Source organism: Siphateles boraxobius, unplaced genomic scaffold (genome assembly GCF_051911475.1).
Source record: "Siphateles boraxobius isolate OS27281-9 unplaced genomic scaffold, OSU_SipBor_1 33, whole genome shotgun sequence".
Lineage (NCBI taxonomy): Eukaryota > Metazoa > Chordata > Actinopteri > Cypriniformes > Leuciscidae > Siphateles > Siphateles boraxobius.
This window is the reverse complement of record NW_027508953.1, coordinates 10,675,114-10,695,557: the sequence shown is the minus strand read 5'-3', so window position 1 is coordinate 10,695,557 and position 20,444 is coordinate 10,675,114. Positions and strand designations below refer to the sequence as shown.

Here is a 20,444-nt window from a genome sequence, read left to right as displayed (position 1 = left end):
TTGTTCCTGTTGTGTGTCCACTATCTGGCAACCCACATGAGCATCGAGTCTGAGGATTTCTAATTTTGACTGCATTGAAGTACCCATTTCAACCACTAGCTGTCAATAATACATACTGCACCTTTAATCTGTTTTTAACTTTGCACTAATTAACTAAATTAAAACAGAAATCTATTTGAATTACATAAAAGTAATGACATAATACTTCTTCAAATAACTGAGCAAGTGACAAATTGATAACGGAATTGGCCAATAGTTGTTTGTTAAAACCAGTATTGGCAACAAAAAAAATATATTTCGGTGGATCCCTAATTTTAATCATTGTTGGAACCCAACTCAAACAAGACATGCAAAGATTAGTGTGGGGGATCATGGGAACTCAAGGTATTAATACTTGAAGAATTTTTTCACCTTCAAGCACCTGTCTGGGTTGGGAGGTTCCTCCACTTCTCCATCTATATCATTTGCTGATTTAAGTGAGTCATAACTAATAAAATATGAAACATGTATCATCATTGGGAAACAGCAAATTGTAGCATTTTCTAATCTGCACATTACTTGAGCGAATGTGTGATGTATTCTCTACCTGTCTGGACACATGCCCCAATGTACCATCACATGCCGATCCAATCGCATGACTGGTCGAAGCCACTCTTCTGGAAAAGGCCCAACAGTGAATGTTATACATAGGGAGATATGAACAGTTTTACAGATACACCAAGATGCTGCACATTTAACCAATAAATATACATCCATCCTTCCTGCACAGACAGAAAGATGAAATTATGTCAGGGCCACCATCATCAAAGATTTTTGACCAATAGCATACAGTTTGAATTGACTCATGTTCTATTCTGGATTTTCAAATATTCCCTTCCATTCAGTGTGTAATATAGCTTGTATAGTTTGTGAATGTAAACGTTTTGCGAAGTTGTAAAGTCAAAAGTGCACAATAAATAAAGTTATTGTCTCTCAAAAGAAAGAATCGATTCTGAACCGCCTATAGACCCCTTTTCAGTTGGTAAACATGACGTTTTATGTGGGCGGAGCTTAGGAGGAGGCAGAACGATCGCTCTGGCCGCTTCACTAACTCTAGTTTATAAGTTTTGTTAGCTTGTTTTTTAACAATGGGAGGAAGGAAATCAGATTTTATCTTAATGTGCAAGGTCACTCACTGTCCAGGACCGCGATTGCTATTTGCAAAAGTTAATTTTAACGGAGAGAGCCAGATTGGCCGACCCATACACGCTCAGTCAATGGATGGACGATCTGACAGGATTAACGTTACCTCGGTTGAGTGGCCAGCCTTCTACACCTACCTGATAGAGAAACCGAGCGTAAAGACAAACTGAAGGCATATAAATCTTTAGATGCCTATAACTATGTGATGAATGGTCTTGACTTGTGGCAACGTTACATTGCTCGGTCCTGCTCAGCGCCAAGGCCAGAAGACGACAATGTGAAGAGTGACATTACGGTGCAATTTTAATGATGTGAATATTTTCTAGAAATAAAAATATTTTTTATGTATTAAAATTATATTAATTAACAATGTATTGTATTATTCTTTCTTACCAGGTTCTTCAAAAAGTCTATCACAATCAATCACAACAAAGTAGGCTATACAATCATAGATGATTCACAAATAAATCACAATAATTTAGAAAACATTATGAATAAAATTTCAAATTGGATCCAGTAGGTGATTCTTTCACCCAGAAACACCACAAGATGACATTAAAGAAAAAATAATAATAATATAAGATCCTTATTATGTAGCCGAATCTGTGCTGGTTTGTATTGGCCGCCTCCAGTTTTCACTTTGTTTTGCCTCCAGCTAATGCCGTGACGTAATTGTGACGTCGCGCAAATGGGGTCTATAAAAGTAATCTGTTATTAGAACCCTACTGTGTTACCGTAAAGCGTCACTATTTAAGAGATTTGCATAATGCCCACCTATGTTGTACGTTGTCGGCCGCGAACAACTTGACCTCCCATCAAACACGTCATTGCATCTCAAATCTCAGAGTTCAACATGGGATTCGCAGAACACTTGCTCTTGAAAGATGGGTCAGTACCCAGTTTATTTGGACCAGCTTGCTCCTCAGAATCACAACCTGCAAGTATGATTATTTATTGATGTATATATTTTCTACCGGTTGTTCAAAATATGTAGTTTTGTGTTTTATATTGTGTACGTTTCCGGCTAAGGGACCGTTCGGTATTTATGGAATGGACCATCAGAGGAAAATAGGGGAGGGTCATGTCTTTTTATTCTTTGTTGAGGGGAGGGTCATCCAACTTTTTAAAGTCTAGGGGGAGGGTCACCCAACTTTTGTATTCATGAAAACATATGCATATTTTTCCATGTAGCTCCATTTAGCTCTCTCAGTCTCAACCCCTCATCGCTAGCAGATATGTCTGACCCAACAAAAATCAGACCCGAAAGATAAAGTCGGATGTACGCGCCCAGTAAAAGTGCTTCATGTCAGAACAGAACGCAAATGAAATGTTTACCCGGCAAAGCTTTAAAGAACGAGCAAATAATGAACTTTTGTGATTGTGAATAAGTGCAGTGTCCTGTGAGTGTAATGTACGTTGAGTTTTACAGTACTGGGACTTAAGACTTGTTTATACTTTCACCTGGCTCCGCAGCTCGAGCCTCCACTGCTTGCGCGCGCACCTCCCCGAACGGACGAGGCGTTTATACTTTACATGCTCACCATTGTACTATTCTTTGAAACGACAGGAGGTGACTCGGAGTGGTTGCCCTCTAAATCACCAGGAATCAGCGGTGAGAAGTGAGGTACACAGGTGAATGTTTATTTTAGTTCACTTCGCCAAAACCACACAACAAAAGAATTGTGTAAAGCAGTAGCCCGCCTATACCTTGAGATTACTTGTTACATTAGAACAAAATAAATGAATTTGAGAACATAGCCTATACAACTAAATTAACGCAAACTTACATATTTTCTAATTTCACTACACATTTTCATTTATGTCTGCTAGGCTCATTTTGTAAATTTAAGCAACTAGACGCACAAACTGGGTGCCGGTGTGATGAGACATAGGCTATATGCTCGGCCAGATTCGGCTCGAAGTCGTGCATCTTGGGATGCGGAGCTGCGCGCGCAGTTACAAAATCTGCCGTGCACACCACCAAGCGAAATGGGCCCTTGCGCAACTTCACGCTCGTGCGGACGCAGCGAGTATAAACCAAGTTGAGGCACCAGAACTGCAGCTGATAGAATGTGCGCTGTAGCACGACACTACCACATATTTTTTCAAAAGCAGATCGTGAGACATTAAATCATCCACAAGCAAAAATCGTGATACCGCATAAGCACAAGTAGCCAGTGCTTGAAGTGGGAAAAGAAAGGTCCCGGTACTTGCATTGGCAAATCATGACATTTGAGATAAATAAATTAAATTAAAATAAATAAATTAAAACCAGTTGCGTGTGTGTGTGTGCGCGTGAAAAACGGAACTCCTCCAAGTCTGCAAGTAAAAATAGACTCGGAACGATCACTGCACTGCTGTAGCCTATACGCACCGCACCGCTGTAGCCTATACGCAAGGCAACGCACCGGGAGCGCATTGCCGGACCTTGTGAAAGATCTAACCTGTTAACATAAGTGCGGAAAAATATGCACCGCATACGCAAACAGAGTATATGTGAAAAGGGCTTGACACTGACGCTTTTTCTATCAGTGGTAGAGTACTGGCTACATGAGAAGTAGCGGTACGCAAGAAAAAGTGCAGGTATGCTTAAGAATAAAATGTAGAAGTGCCGGTAATACGTAACCGGGGAGTACCGCCCCACTTCGAGCACTGCAAGTAGCTATAAAACGACTGTTAACGGAATTTACACAACTGTATCGCACGCGTGCTACAGTGATACATTTATTCATCACTCAGACCAATCTTTTCGTAAATATATGTCGCACTGTACAGCCCTGTACAGGACCCTTTTAAATGAACGTTTGGTGTAGGTCTACTAGGCATTGATATATCTAAACATCTTTGCCAAGCGCAAACCAGTACAGAAGTAATCAATAAATTATCGGGGAGGGTCATGCCATTTTGGAGGGTCATAGAAAAATGTATTGCTGGCGAAGGGAGGGTCAAGTTTATTTTGACTATAGATCTCAAAACTCCTCCGGTAGCCCCTTAAAAAAAACGAGCAGTCCCTAACCGCTAACTCACTTTTATTACCGTCTTACTGAAATACTTCTGCTAAGCAGCTGTGGGCCACTATTACCTAAAACTATATCTATTAATGCAGATTGTCTGTTCTTACTACTTTGAGTAAAGATAAGGCATGGAGCAAGATTTGTTTTGCAAACTTTAATGTTACATCAGTCATTCATGTTAGTGATCGGCTTCCAGCATGTGCACTACACTATATGTGCACTATACGATAAACCATTAATGAGCGACAAGTCAGCGTGTCTTTCTGTGAATGTCCTGATTTTGACTTACAGAAAGACGCGCGCCAGTATCATGCGCATGCACAGACCTTGCGCCAGCCCAGAATACAGTTCTCTTTCGCGCTTGAACGAACAATAACACAATTATGCCAAAATGTCCTTTGTTGAGTATCTTCATAACATAACAGCAGTATTATGATGTAAGTAAAGAGTTGTGAGAGAATGAGGAACGTGTGAGATCCACGTCTCTGTCAGCAACGTCTGCTCCTAAAGGGCAAGCAGCCAATAAAGCTTTCTGTCAGTAAAGTTAATCAAAGAACAAAGGGAACAGAGAAAATTACTCACTGCTCTTGACTAAAGAACTTGTGTTTAATAAGGATTAGTCTATATATAATTTATGCAGCGCAAACTGTTTGATAACTTTATTCAATTTCTGTACATGTCCTACCTGTTAGACAGGAAGGGCACAGGAAAATATGACATTTATTATGGGTTTATGTGAGGATTATTTTAAGTGCACTTATATTTTTTGAAGCCTAATACATTTTTAAAAAATATAGCTTTCAATTTTAATGACGGAATCACTGTAATGTTGGATGGTTATAATTAATGTTTAAAATGGGGGTGAGGGGGTCATTTTTATCCAGACATCAATGGCTTATTGATCATTATAGGTGTTATCATTCATTCGTGGTTGCTAGTTTGAGTTGAGAAATACACATTTCAGAATTATCACTAATCTGTGTGTGCATTTTGTTGACTCATGAAATCGTTTGTTTATTATATCGCAATAGCATATTGTAATCGCAATATTGACCTCAATAATGGCAATATGACATTTACCCCAAATCGTGCAGCCCTAATGTTCACCGCAATAAATTAGAAATATACACATCGGTTTGTTGATGCTGCGGAATTACAGTTGCAACATCTCATAATGTACCTCAAACTGAGTAGTGTATCACTCAGAAACGTCCTGCTCAAGTCGTCCTTGCGATGGAGTTTCAGGTTGAATAACTAGTTCTTCCAATGTTTCATCATCGGACTCATGCTTGAATTGATATGGTAAAATCAACGTCATCGTTACGGTCTATACAGTGTGTACAATCGGTGAGGACTCAGGAAGCCTCCAGAGCTGAAGTTCAGCTATGGTAATGGGTGTTTGTTTCTGACAGGCGCTGTAAGCGTTAGACCAATTCACAACAGAATGGGCCATCTGACCAATCAGAACAGAGCAGGCTTGCAGAAAGGAGGGATTTAGAGAGACTGATTCATCCGACAAGTCGTTTGAGAATCTTTGAAAAATGTGGTGATGTGCAATGTATATTGTGAGAAAATTAAAGTGTCTTTTGACATTTGATGCATGTAAACCTGATGTAGAAGACCTCCAAAACAAAATGAGGAACCTTTAAAATAGCATAATAGGGGCACTTTAATGTTCTTAATAACAATAATTTCATGTAACAACATAAATCAAGATAAATTGACTCGAAGAGGAATATCAGAAAGCCAAGTCCTGACTGTGGACGAAAGGAGCAACAGATGGAGGGTAATTAGCGCTTGAGCAAGACAATAAAGCTGATAATACGGAATGGACCTATATAGGGATGCTGTGATAGGTGTCGTATTCCTTGTATAGGTAGATGTGGATCAGCTGAGAGTCAGTTAATGTAAGCTTGACTGACCTGACCTGCCAGAACTAAAGCTATACTTAAAAAATATATACACACCTTCATCTGCTGTGGAGGATGATGGGTATACCTGGTGGGTGGCTTGTGACCTCTCCTCTGTCACTGTGCCCTGAAACGGCAAGACAAAATGTGTATACAGCAATCAACAATGTGCATTAGGGATGTTAACGATTAATCGAAGATCAATTAATTATCGATAATACATTTAATCGATAAAATGTATCGATAGTAAAGTGTACGGTGATCCTCTTCAGCGCGCACAGCTCAAACGGCAATGCACAACTAATAATGACTATTGGGACTGTCATATTACATAACATTATAAAAGAGAACAATATTGTAATAAAACACTGAATTATTTTGGTTTAGCTGCTGTTGCGTTGCTCCAGGAAGAGTCTTCACAACATGAGTCTTTCTGAAAGGCACGTAACTTAGTTCAAATTCACTTATGCACTCGTAATTTTGTGCAGATGTAATTTGTAAAATTATGTTTATTTTGTCTTTTATTTATTAATCTCACATAGGATTTTTTTTAGTTAAATAACGCGCTAGCAAAGTGCTCCAGTTTACCGGTATTCATTCAGCGCATGCAGCTCAAACAGCAATGCACGGCTAATAATAACGATGATTGGGACTGTCATATTACAGAACATGAGAGCACCATTTTATTAAATCATTGTGAATTCATTGGGTTTAGTTGCTGTTTGCAGTGCATTGTTCCAGGAAGAGTGCGTCCACGACAGTCACACATCTGAGACGCCGTTGGTGACACATTGTATTAGTTGTTATTCGACAATTCAATAAATAATTTAATTAAATGATCAATCACATCGAAACAATCCTACTAGCCCTTTATTTAGATTATTCTCATTCATTTGGTGAGGAACATGTAGTTTTGAGCAGCATTTGCAGACCCTGTCATGCTGTTGGCCATATGCCACTGCAGTAGACGCATATTGCAGTATTAAGGCTAACGATTAATCGATTAATTGATCGTTAATTTAAATGACAATCGATCATGGGAATTTGTGAAAATTGACATCCCTAATGTGCATATTAGGAATATGATCAATAAAGCAACTAGTTGAGTATGTGGCATACATGTTACACATTATTATTAGATTTTAATAGTTTTTTTGTGGGTTAAGAATACTTGACTACAAAATTACTCTAATTCCCATCTGTAGTATCAAGTCGGTTAATGATTATCTTTCTCCATTTCTTTGTTTTTCCACTGACCTGGTGTCGCACAACAATGTCTTTGAGTTTAAGTGCTTGCTTCTGTTCAAGATCAGGGGACAGGTACACCACAGGTCTGCTTAATAAGTTATTCTAGCAAAAACAAAACACAGAAGTCAGATACTGTACCACACTTAAATTTGCTTATGATCTTCGCCTTTGCAAAAAAAACAAGCACAAATACCTGTATGAGAGTTTTCTCCACACAGACGAACATCTCTACATTGCGTTCCACTCTGGATGGATTTTGAAGATCAAAGCGTCTCCTTTGATTTAATAAAAAAAAAAAAAAAAAAAAAAAAAGATTAGACAAGATGAGATAAATTTGACAATCTTTATCAGACACTAAATTTTATTAGATAATGAATCATAGTTTACATCTACAGTTAGCGGAGGGAGGTATGATGGTCAAAATCTTACGTCAAGGAACAGTATAAGTAAAAGAATTATTTTATCATCATTCTAGTATATTTAAAATCATACATACACTACCATTCAAATCTAATCTAATCTAATCATCAAAGAATCCTGAAAAAAATGCATCACAATTTGCACAAACCTATTAAGCAGCACAACTGTTTTCAACATTGCTTATAAAAACAAATGTTTCTTGAGCACAAAATAAGCATATTAGACTGATTTCTGAAGGATCGTGTGACACCAACAACTGTAAAGACTGCTGAAAATTAAGCTTTGCCATCACAGGATTAAATTACATTTTAAAATATATTAAAATAGAAAAGAGTTATTTTAAAATGTAATAATATTACAGTTTTATTTTTAAGCAAGTAAATGTGTTGGTGAGCACAAGAGACTTCTTTAAAATACCTTAAAAACTCTTACTGACCACAATCTTTTGAATGGTAATGTATATATAGACTTGATGGACATTAACCTAAAGATTACACATCAAAAAAATGAATAAGTACAAATAAATGGTACATTAGAATCTCTATATACACATTGTACACATTTCCGCCATTATACCATCCAGCACCATTCTGCATTAATACTAACCAGCCCTGTTCTGTCTTAAACTTGTAAACCGATCCCAGAATATGACAGAGAGCACTGCCAGGCTTCATATCCTGAAAACACTTTGCCTGAGGAAAAAGAAACATTGCTGAAACAAGCTCACACGGACCACTGATAATTCTGCAAACCTAGGTGTCATGCTTTGACTGATCTGGGTGTGATCCTCGACTCAGTCAATCAAGTTACAGATGAAAAAACACATACATAAATTTACAGGAATAAAGGTGCTTATAAGAAGTGGAAAAGTAGCAACTCACTGGGAGTTTTGTGAAGCTTGGGTTATTTGCTCTCCGACCAAATGTGTCTTCCTGAAATTGCAGCAGTTGGATGACCAGACCAGACAGAGACTTGCTGGAGGGAGCATCAGTCTGCACATACTTGAGAGGGGGGGGGGAAACAAAATACTGTAAAGTTGTCTTGCTTTTAAAATTGCACAGCAAATGCAAAGAGGCCTATGACCTTAAGAGTGTTTAGTAGCTTTCTCTACAATGGTCTTTGCTACTCACTGTTCTGGTTTATACATTTTACCCGTTTAAAACATCAGATGCATCATGGTACGTGGTACCTACGCAGTGGATATTGTGCAGGGATGGCATGGCACTGAGAGGGGGGTGTGTCAGTCAAGTCAGGTAAACAAACACCTTTTGACCACAAACCTCTTCCCACAAACTTCAAGTTGCTAGCATGTTGCTAACATCAACATTTACTTACATCGCATCATATTGAAACTACATATCATTTATTTTATTTTATACTGAATCAAAGGCTGTAGTTCTGGAGCTGGATATAACCATAACATTATTGCTAACACTGTACAGAGGATGATGGTTGTGACTTCTGTCCTGTCAATTACGTTACATATTCTGTCGAGTTAGATTTTCATTTCTGTACTATATAAGACAAACAGACAAAATACCGCCACATAAAAGAGTATTTTAAGAGTCAGTTTAAGACTTTAATTAGAAACAAAAAGCGACAAAAAGAGCAAGACAATCATAGCGGTCTGTAATTTTTTTTAAATTAAAATCAAAGAAAGCTTCGGGTACGGGTTCCTCCGGTTATCTAGCTCGCTAACCTTTTTATAATGCTTTCCAATCCAACTGCGAACTGTTTCCATCTGGGAGATTATTTCCGGGCTCTCCCAGAATTTACAGCACGGTCCACCGTCCATTCTTCTGCTCAATAAAGAGCTACAACTGGCTTGACTTGTCGTAGTAGGTCCGGCAGCAGCCATTGTTACATGCTAATTAGCCTCCGTTACCCAGAATCACTGAAGACTCGACAGCGCCTCTAGCGTTTAAACCAAAAAAGGCGCCAACGACGCCTACTGCATACTACGCAGTGCATACTGCATAATGGGCATTTAAACCAGTACTCAGTAGAATAAATTAATAATATGGCCATGGACATTTTTGGACAGTTTTTCATTTTTGTCCTCATTGTTACGAATGTCAGAATATCCTTGAACATTACTTTTTCAAAACAGCCTCACGCGTCCTCTTTTTTTGAAGACAATTTAATACTATTAAACCTTGTAAATTTTAAAATATATAATTATTTGAAATACTGCACGCATTAAAAATCAGACCATAGCGTGTGACAAACAAAGAGAGTGCAGGGAACTATAGTTTTTGAAATACCCCTAACTCTTTAATGAAGGTTGGGCCAGTGAATGGCGCATGCTCAGTGCAAGTAGGGAGTGTTGGAGACAGCCAACAGTGCAGGGAAAGGCAAGACGGGTGAAAAGAGAAGCCCGTCTTCCTTTCGAAAACGAAAAACTACGTAAACGGAGCTTCGTTGTATGTCGTCGCTTCACGCCCGGCCATGCCAACGACACAGCGATGTATTATTACTGCAATCGGTATAAAATGAGCGCTAGTGCAGCCGGGCCTGGAGTGGAGAGTTGCGGGGCCGGGTGTCCGCATAGCGCTAGCCGCTGCTGCGGGGGAGGAGGCTGCGGTGAGCCCGTAAGCGTTGACGGAAGCTCGGCCGCTGCGGCTACAGCCACCAGCGCTGCCCCAGTGCGGAGCTCAGACAGGGAGAGCAGCGTAGCAGAGGCCCAGGCGTTCCGCGAATGGGACGATGCCACCTCAATTGTTACGGATCCGGCCCAGATAATGAACAAGGACGGATGTTTTACGAACGGCGCTGCTGATATCACAAGGGAGGGAGACGAATGCGCGGAATCGAGGGAATACGGTGGAGGTCGCGGGCGTTTTTGTAGACAAAGCGGTGGAGCGGGCGAGGATAACAGCATTAATATTGATCACGAAGGAGCTGGTTTGCGATGTTTCATGAGCGCTACCATACGGAGGGACGAGCGCAGACCGAGCGTGAGACTGCCGCCGGTGCGCACCGCGAGAGCCCGACTAGGACACACGGCGCACGCCGAGACCGAACGCGCGATGATGACGGCCGCTGCAAGGTGTGGTCACGGGAATTCCGACCCCGCGGTCATTAAGCGCCGGGGATGCAGTTTCACCCGAGTTTCCAAGAGGGTGTGTTTCTCGGGCACGTACTGCGGCAGCTCGGTCGCAGCCCCCCGCGTTGGTTCCAATGGTGAAGCTCACGTGAAGGGCTCCTCGAGCACTGCCGAGGCTTTAAAGCGCACATCCTTACGTCGCATCCAGTGCGAGAACACTACCGGGGCACAAAAAATGAATTTTGCAGCGTGCCCGCCTGATGAAAATGCCCAGCTGCCCACATCCAGGACGGCAAAGGGGCGCGTCAGATTGTATAGGGTGCGCTCCTTTCTTGCCAGCTCTGCCAACCATAACAACGGGGTCAGCGGAAACGGTGCCCCTCACAATAGCCTCCCACCGCAACCCTCCCCCCAAGCCCCCGGGCCCGAGTATGACCTACGTGACTGCGTAAAAAAGCCCATGTGTGCCCTCTCTAACAGTTCTTCTCAGGCTGATAGAGGGCCTCCTAACGGGACAGAGCCAGAACCACAGAAAAGTGACGGTACAGGTGTGGGCATTGATGCTGAGGGGACTGAGGGCCCCTGCACAGAGCAGATAGAGGCAGTGAGGGGTGAAGCCGAACGCAGGCAGGCTGAGCTGGAGGGTCGTACCGAACACCTCTGGAGGCGCCTGCAGGCCGTGCAGGTGAAGCAGGTAGAGAGGCATGTCACACAGCAACTGTGTGGCCTATACAGGAGCACAGGGTTTAGCTGCCCCAGGAGACCCAGTGTTGTGTCCAGAAACCCAAATGAGCTGAGCAGGCTGGCACGGAGTTGCAGCGAGATCCTCCGGACTGCTGAGAGTGCTCTGGACTCGGACCACACGGCTAGCAGCTCTGGAGGTGACAGTGACAGTGAGGAAGATGAGGGATTGGAGAGCGGAGGTCACCGCTTTAGACCCCTGTCAATCAAATCAATGTAAGCCTTCCACATTATGCTTAACCCCAGGTTAATATCTCTTAACCCTGAGCTAAGGAATGTTTTAATTTTGAAAGGAGCCAGCAGTGCTTCATTATGATATGCCAAAAAGAAAAGAAAAACAAAAGCCCAGGGTGATGGAACAAAATAGCCAGGGTTAAAGGGATAGTCCGTCCACCCAGAAATTAAAATGCGGTCATCATTTACTCGCCCTCATGTGTTTTCTAGACCTGTAACAGTTTCAGTTCCCATTGACTTTCAGTGGAAGTCAATAGGAACCAAAACCGTTCGGTTATCGACATTCCTCAAAGTATCCTTTTTTGTGCTCAGAAGAAGAAATTAAGTCATACGGGTGAGTAAATGATTATGGAAATGTGATTTTATTTTTTTTGGTAGACTATCCCTGTAAAAATGACCCTTTTCTATCCATTTCAAACACTTCTTCTTGTACATGCATGTACACCTACCCATTTGTACAAAAAGCTTTAAGGTGAGTCATTGCATGTTGCTGTTGCTTATGCATCACCACTGTACTGTACAATATAAATGCTGTACTGGCAGTTGATTCATGGCCGCCACATTTAAAGGCTACAAAGCCCTTTCTCTCTGGGCTGTCGAGAATAAAATGGGTCAGAAGATAGTTCATCCTCAATTCAGCAAGAGCTTTAACATTAGAGCATGCCGCTTGAAATGCCAAGGTCATGGCTTCGATCACATGAACTGATAAAACGTATACCTTCACTGTTAAATAAAGGTTGTTTATTGGCATTTATGGTTCCATGAAGAACCTTAACCATGGAACCTTACCATTGCACAGAGTTCTTTTTAGATAAGAAAAAAATGTATTCTAAAGATTAAATGTTCTTCACAATAAGGAGAACAATAGTTAAAGTCGTTTTGGATAAAAGCATTTGACAGATAGGTAAATGTAATATGTAAATGTTTTATACACATTACATCGTATATTATGCATACTCTACTTATTTTCTCCACTTTCAGTGTCACTGGCAAAGAATGGCAGTGGGCAGAGAGGAGGGCGTGGCTTGGCAGCAGGTGGGTGTGGCTTCAGACTCAAGTATCAGAGCTGGAGTATCGGATCCGTGCGCTGACGGAGCTTTACACGCATCTTCGACAGGGAAAGGTATTCTGGGTATTCATGGGTTTTTGGGTTATTGTGTTTTGTTTGATTCACTCAAAAAAATAAGCTGTTGAACAAACTTAATTAAATTAAGGAAACTTTTCCACGAAATTAAATTTAATTTTCACAACAAAATCTAATTACTTTGAAATTATTTGTTGTAATCTTGTTGTATGAACTTAATAATTTATTTATTAAGAATAATTAATGAATAATTTAGTCAAGACTATTAAAAAAAAACCTAAAGTTTTGCCATTCCTAATAGAGAAATTGTTTTCCTGCCTAGATAAAATTGCCAACTTGACTCTACAGCTACTTCCAATGAAAGTGAAATACTATTAAACCACTTTTTACATCGTAACAACAAATATTACTTATATAGGTATAAGTCTGAGGTTTTAAAGGTACAATATGCAAGAATTTTCGCCACCAGGGGTCGCTAACCTCTTACAATAACAAAGGCGTATAAGGATGAGTGTATTCCGCATAAAGCGTAAGTATGGATCTTGTCGTCAAGCTGATGGATCTTTTATGGATGAGTGAATACATTGATGTTTTTAACATGACTGTGGTGTGAAGCAGGGCGCGATTGCTAGACGTATACCAGCGCCACACGCAATGCGAGTCCCGCGGATATAAAGGAATAAGGACATTTCATTCTACCGAACTACACGCAAGTGCTGAATTAATACTCATACAGGTCAGTTAATTAGACGAATTAAACTTGAGGTAACGCAGTGCTGTTTCACTTGCTCTAACAGTTACACGATCAAACTAAACGCCATTTGTGTGTGTTGAATGTTGTTAACTAGGTTGTGTGTTGTTAGTCGCGGACGTGGAGCTCTCGGCATCTAGAAAGATGTTGATCTTCGTTTTAGCCCTCTTTTTGTCTCAAAGTCTGCTTGCCATGGTCCATAATGTTTAAACAAAACAACAACAGTGTGAGCGTCTTGCTAGGCATAGTGGCAATAGCCCAATTATCTGCCGCCATGGTTACTATCACAGTGCGAGCGCAAACCTGGCGGAAACCGAGGCTAACACGGATATGACGCCATTGACTGGCGACTCCTCACCCCTGCTCACACGCCCCGTTTCCTTGGTTAAAATCGCAATTTTCTCACGATTTAGAAATAGTTGGAAACATTTGGGATATTGTAAGTAATCAACAAAACAAAATATATAACATTGGCCTAGTGGTTTTTGGATATTTTACTGCAAAAATCTTGCATATTGTACCTTTAATGCATATTGTATACTGAGTGCCCACAACACAGTCACCAATCTTCTGCATAATGGTAACCACAAAATTCAAAAACATTACAGAAAGTCCTCTAAGTTTTCAATATAACTGAACATTAAAAATTAACATTAACTTAAAATATCTTTCCATTTACTGAAAACATAAAATAACACTTTAATCCCTAAATTAACCCTCCTAATGCAGTCCCTTGCAAAGCATGCTGGGAACTACAGATCCACAGCCCAGCTAGTTGTCAACAGAAATGATTCATGTAGTTTTCACACAAATGAATAAAGTAAACTTCAGTTTTAAATATATTAGGTTGATTGAACACAATTAAATGAAGTTGTAACAAAAAGTTTAAAATCGTGTTACTTCAGCTTATTTTAATTAATTAAACTGAACGAGGCAAAAAAAAACTCACTTTTTTTGAGTGTTCATCTGTACTTTTTATGTTTCATCCAGGTGCGGTCCACTTACTCTGTGCCTGACACACCACTCAGAGCATCAAATTCCTCCCCCACATCACACAACAACTGCAAGTCAGTAGACCTTTTAACTTGCATAAAACACACACTGATAGATTTTTGGATTTGACATTTAATGTGCCATTGTGCAACCCCCAAGGTTGTCCTCTGCTGGTGATTCTATCAGGAAGTGGCAGGCAGAAGACCCCACCTCCCTGCAAACAGTGCCCTGTCCACCTTCTTCTGCTGCACGGGTTCGACCGTTACTCAGGCAACGGCGACACAGACTCATTCGCCTGGAAGATTGCGCAGCGCTGGGGTCAAAGGTGAAGACAGTCTCAGAGTTGCCCTTGCTACTAGCTTTCTGTTATGCAAAGTAACTCATATTATTGGCTGCTCTCCATTTTATATTATGCATTGAGGATAATAAAACCGAATTCTTGCCTTTCTGTGTCCCTCTTAGACGGTTTCATTACAGTGTTGGTGTGAACCCCAAACTGTGTGTGTGTTATGTGGTGGTGGTGGTGGAGCTCCTCCTCGCTCCCCATCAGACAAGGAGAAGGGTCTGTGGATGCGTCAGACTTTGCTCGATATGTCCGTTCACCCTGTTCTCTCAATGCCATCAGGTGAGATCTGTATATTATCTCTTTTATCTTCTATCTCTTTATTATTATTATTTTATCAGCACAGAACTCAATTTGCATATAATTTATCTAATTTATGCTATCTATATTTATCTTGTACTTCAACAGTACAAACTGTACAAGATTTTAAATGTCAATTTGATATCCTTGAAAGTAATACTCAGATGTGGCTTTCACATTACAGTGACCCTTAAAACAAATTAGAGTTTTATAATTTAATATATATATGGTAACACTTTACAATAAGGTTTCATTCGTTTACATTAGTTAACTATTTTAGTTAACATGAACTGAGAATTAACAATTCTTCTACAGTATTTATTAATCTTAGTTAATGTTAAATTTCAACATGTTTGTATGATATTTTGTTATCAAATGCAATGACATGCATGTATTTGTAAGTGTGGATTAAGTGTACTTATACTTTTTGGGGCCACTGTGGATGATATGGCTTCATGCTTTGAATTTCCTCCATTGCAGATTCACCCCTCGCACTGCATTGTGGGATACGCCCGCTGGCCGGGCACCATTCTCATAATTCACTGCAGTGGACAGACATGTCATCAGCGTCCTCTTGGCTGGAGAGACGGGGCCAGGGACGAGTTGGGAGAGTGAGGAGGCGACTAGTTTGTCCCCGTCCGCCTAATGCACTGCCTCCTTTATTTAACACACCTGGTAGGTGAAATATATATTTACACTTATATCACTAAATGTGTGTATATATATATATATATATATATATATATATATATATATATATATATGTTTTTTAAAATATATTATTACAAATTAATGCTGTTCTTTTAAACTTTGTTCATCACAGAATTCTGAAAAACGTTTCCACAGAAATATTGAGGACAACTGTTTTCAACATTAATTTGATTATAATAAAAATTGTCTCTTGAACAGCAAATCAGCATATTTCAGTTGGTTTAAATTGTAATAATATTCAGTTGGTTTAAATTGTAATAATATTTCACAACATTAGTGCATTTCCTGTATTATTTGGTCTAATAAATGCAGCCTTGGTGAGGATAAGAGACTTCTTAAAAAAAAAAAAAAAAGGAGATCTTCTGTTTTCAAGTTTCAAGTTAACAAAATTGCTTTTGTAGGTGGTTCCGGGTGCAGAAGCCAGAGAGGTGTTATTATTCCACACTATCTTCATCCACGAGCTCCAGATTTGCCAATCTTGCCGGCAACACTCCCAGCGACAGACACACCTGCTCAGGTAAATCAGGCTTAAAAGGTCAATTGTCAATAGCTTATGATTCTCTTTGTTAGCTTCTTAAATGTCTCTTGTTCCTCAGCCTTTGCGAAGGAGGAGAGCAGAAAGCTCGTTTGACATCGACAACCTGGTAATGCCTTTGGGCCTGGCTGGACTAGGAGCACGAGTACAGAAATTGCAATACAAGGAAATTATCACCCCAAGGTACAGATAATGCAACCAGACCTCCAAAACCAGCACAGAGAATATTTACTTACTCGAAAATATTACAAGTGTTACAAGAATTAGTGATTACATAATTTAGCTTTGAGTTGTGGCCCTTCTGTCAGATAGCCATTGTGCAAAGTATCTTTGGTTTCAAGTAATTTCCCATCAATTATTCAAACACTGTGCCTAATATCCACTCTTTCCTTGTGTCCCATCTTTCATGAAGTAGTAAAGGTACATTCCAAACTAGATCCAGGAAGCTTAAGGAAAGAAAAGAACTTACTAGCATACTGATATGGGTTTTCAGTGACTGATACTGATGACATGAGAGGAGAGCAGGATTGCTAATATATTGCATGTGCTGCACTTTATTATTTGTACCATTTTGTTTTATTAGTTTATTTATTTTTAGAATTTAAAAGATAATAAAGGTATTGTTTGATAAGTCAGATCTCAGTCCCTGGAAATCCAAAAAAGTAGTGCTTGAAAAGTCCTTGAAAGTCCTGGAAATTACATTTTACAGTATCTGTACGAACCCTGTAATTGGCCAAGCCAGCAGGTTTTTATGGCTGATGTTGATCATCTTAAAATATTGGCTGATATATTAGTATAGCACTATTGTTAAGTATGTTGGTTTCTGATGAAAAATGTGTAACTATGTCTTGTGTTTAGCTGGAGAGAGCTGGATTCTCTCTCTGGGGTCTCTAAATACCAGGAGGGGCCACATGGCCTGTCGTTGAAATACAATAACATACAGCACCAGCCCAATGGGGAAGGACTGGACAATGAGCAGGAGGAAGAGGCGTGTATACTTTTCAAGTTTTTTGGGGGGATTTTCTTTACAATCTTTCTCATGAAGACACTTGGTATTTTGTCTCTTGGTTTTCTTGACCATTCAAATTGATCACTGCCTACTTGTTTACAATGTTACTATAGGTGGAGGATCTCTCTGAATCTCTGTTTCTGAGCCGCCATGCAGTGTGTGAGAGCCGAGAGAGAAGTCGCTGGGGGAGTTGGGCTCGCAGACGTCGCCGGGGCAGGTGTGAATAATTTGTGTGGAAGAAAAGCATATGTGATGGAGAATGGTTAAACTGGTGTCTCTGTCAGAATAATGTTTTTCAACAGAGATCTTTTGTAATGAAACCTTTCCAAATACTCTTTATTGTTAGAGCTGGTTTGTCAATTAGTTCACTTTCACCAACATAAAGCCACAGGTCTCATGAGGATGATGCAAGTTCAAAAATAAATGAAAAAATATAAAATGACCATAAAAATAAATCAATATTTTTATTCAGCAAGGATGTATTAAATTGTTCAGTTAACACAACAGTGAAGACTTTCATTATGTTACAAAAGATTTCTATTTCAAATGAATGCTGTTCTCTTGAACTTTCTATTAATCTGGAAATAAATGCATCACGGTTTCTACGAACAAATTAAGCAGCACAACTGTCTTCAACATTGATAATAATAAGAAATGTTTCTTGAGCAGCAAATTAGCTTAGAATGATTTCTGAAAGAGCATGTGACACTGAAGGCTGGAGTAATTATGCTGAAAATTCAGCTTTGCCATTACAGAAATCAATTATTTTTAAAAAATATATTAAAACAGAAAATGGCTATTTTAAATTGTAATAATATTTTACAATATTACTGTTTTTACTGTCTTTTGATCAAATAAGAGACTTTTCAAAACATCTTACTGACCCCAAACTTTTCAATGATAGTGTATTAGAACTCCAAGTGAATTTGTGTACATTTACATTTGTGTAGTTGGCAAATAACTTTCAACATCAAGGATGTAGGTTAAAATTGGCACATGTATAAAAGATGGTTTCTTGCTGAAGCTTACACATAAGCCATGTACTCCCTCAATTAATATGTGGCCATAAAACTAGTTTTATAACGGTTTTAGATTAAGTATACCATGTGAAACTGCAGGACGCTGTGGTCTGTGCTTGAAATGTCACTCTCTGCTTGACTTCCTCAGATCTTCTTCCTCCTACCATGGGGATGGGAAGAGCTCCAGGGGATATGAGCAGACACCTGGCTCTCCAGACTCCAGGCAGAGTCATATTACAGAAGGAGACGTCTCGCCACGCAGCCCCTTCTGTACTGGAGCAGAGGATTCCTTCAGCCAGGCTGAGGAAGAACAGCAGGTGTGTGTGTGTGTGTGTGAGGATTAAACTTCATTATTGCTGTAACCATGACAATTATTTAGCTGAAAGAACATTCTTTAGTAAGAAAAACAAAGAACGTCTGCAGTTTTCTACTCCACGTATCATAAAATCCTCAAGTCTGCTTTTGGGGGCTGTTTGTGATTCTTGAAAGATATATATGTTTAATATTCTTTAAAGAATATGAATGCATATAATAAACCCAGGGTTTTGGAGTTGAAAACCTCAATGAATCATCATCCTCTCTTGTGTTTGCAGGCTGTGCTGCCTTGGGAACGCCGGTCGTTCCCTTTGCAGGAGTCAGAACTTCAGTGGCTGCGGGAGGAGGAAGAGGCGGAGCCTGACGAGGACCCGTGCACCGCCAGCGGCCGCAGCCAAAGCACGGACTCAGGCATCTCTGTGGGCAGCCTGGAGCTCTCCCCGAGGACCCCTCAGCCACCTCAGCAGCACTCAGGCACCGAGCGAACCAATCTTCACACGCTGTCCTGCAAACCAGCCACCCCGACGACAGTCTCTACAGCTCAGGATTCTCCCACTCTTCCTCTTTCCTTATTCTCGTCCTCTCCGTTATCATAGCGCATTATTTGTCCAGCCGTTTTTCCAGCTCTAATCTGAAAACAAAACCACGACACTGTCCTCCCCGTTTAACTAACCCTGAGCACCGTGTGTCCTTACATCCTGTGCCCTTACCCTGAACCCTCTGGAGCCTTACATGAAACCACAGAGCCTATTATTTATAATCTTCCCTTAAACCCTCACTCATTTGCCCAATAACAGTTTCCCTATTGAGCATCTCTGGTCCTTCCTCATTCATCATTTCAAGTCTTCTTCACCAGCCTGCTCCCCCCCCCCCCCCCCCCCCCCCCCCGGTTACAGATGCTGTTTGAACTGACTGCTGTTATCCCCATAAAGAACAGATGGTGTCTGTTTTTCTGTTGTTTATTCATTTTTTGGACCTGTCTAAAGCTTTTTCTCCTGCTAACTATGTCAGTCTGTCATTTTGTGTTTTAGTTCAATCAGTACATTGAGCTCTAACCATTTTTTCCGATCAAAAGGTGACGACAATGTAGGGCGAACCCACTTTGAAAGCACTTAGTTATTGATTTCCTTATAAAGGCACTACATATTACCCTCGTTGTGATCATTTTCTGTGACTTAGTTACCTTATTCATAAGTTGTGTTGTATGTATCCCGTGATGTACGCATACTGCCGATGAATCATAGCATTTAAAGTCTGTTACATGCTCTCTAGACGTTACTTTTGTCTTTCCTCCTCCTTTGTGAGCTCAACACAAGTAGTATGCTTTTGATTTCCAAATGACATGGTGTGTGTGTATTATGTTAAAGAAAGAGTGATCAGAGAGTGTGTGTGTGTGTGTGTGTGTGATTTAGACAGGTCTACTGCTGCATTAGGGGATAGTGTTGGTGAATAAAAACATAATTTTGTAGGAGAATACAACAAAACACAAGAAGATTAAAGGAAAAATTAAATGGAAGTTCTATTCGAAAACAGACATGATGTTCTCAATGCAGACGTAATAAAAGGAATAAACACATAAATGAGAACTA

General features: G+C 40.1%; 2 protein-coding genes across 4 annotated transcripts in view; one reads left to right on the top strand and one right to left on the bottom strand.

Moving 5' to 3' along the window:
- The window catches only part of smarcc1b (SWI/SNF related BAF chromatin remodeling complex subunit C1b), a 20,047-nt gene extending 9,918 nt beyond the window's left edge, over window positions 1-10,129 (bottom strand). For both annotated transcript variants that reach the window (XM_077195508.1, XM_077195509.1), the window contains exons 1-8: window positions 9,474-10,129; window positions 8,656-8,775; window positions 8,381-8,466; window positions 7,548-7,629; window positions 7,364-7,456; window positions 6,164-6,233; window positions 587-656; window positions 412-487 (exon numbers count right to left, since the gene is read on the bottom strand). In XM_077195508.1, the coding sequence (XP_077051623.1) occupies window positions 412-487; window positions 587-656; window positions 6,164-6,233; window positions 7,364-7,456; window positions 7,548-7,629; window positions 8,381-8,466; window positions 8,656-8,775; window positions 9,474-9,632 (756 nt within the window). In that variant the 5' untranslated portion in view covers window positions 9,633-10,129. The remainder of the gene's footprint in view (window positions 1-411; window positions 488-586; window positions 657-6,163; window positions 6,234-7,363; window positions 7,457-7,547; window positions 7,630-8,380; window positions 8,467-8,655; window positions 8,776-9,473) is intronic.
- LOC143701837 (uncharacterized) lies at window positions 10,076-20,444 on the top strand. 2 transcript variants are annotated; one of them, XM_077195506.1, is made up of 12 exons: window positions 10,076-11,777; window positions 12,777-12,918; window positions 14,621-14,697; window positions 14,783-14,948; window positions 15,086-15,248; window positions 15,747-15,941; window positions 16,379-16,494; window positions 16,574-16,695; window positions 17,371-17,502; window positions 17,635-17,738; window positions 18,689-18,857; window positions 19,134-20,444. In XM_077195506.1, exons 1-10 carry the CDS (start codon window positions 10,078-10,080, stop codon window positions 17,663-17,665), a joined length of 2,844 nt encoding a protein of 947 aa, XP_077051621.1. In that variant the 5' UTR covers window positions 10,076-10,077; the 3' UTR covers window positions 17,666-17,738; window positions 18,689-18,857; window positions 19,134-20,444. The 2 variants fall into 2 exon arrangements, with proteins under 2 accessions (XP_077051621.1, XP_077051620.1); XM_077195505.1 differs by lacking the exons at window positions 18,689-18,857; window positions 19,134-20,444 and having other exon boundaries at window positions 17,371-17,732.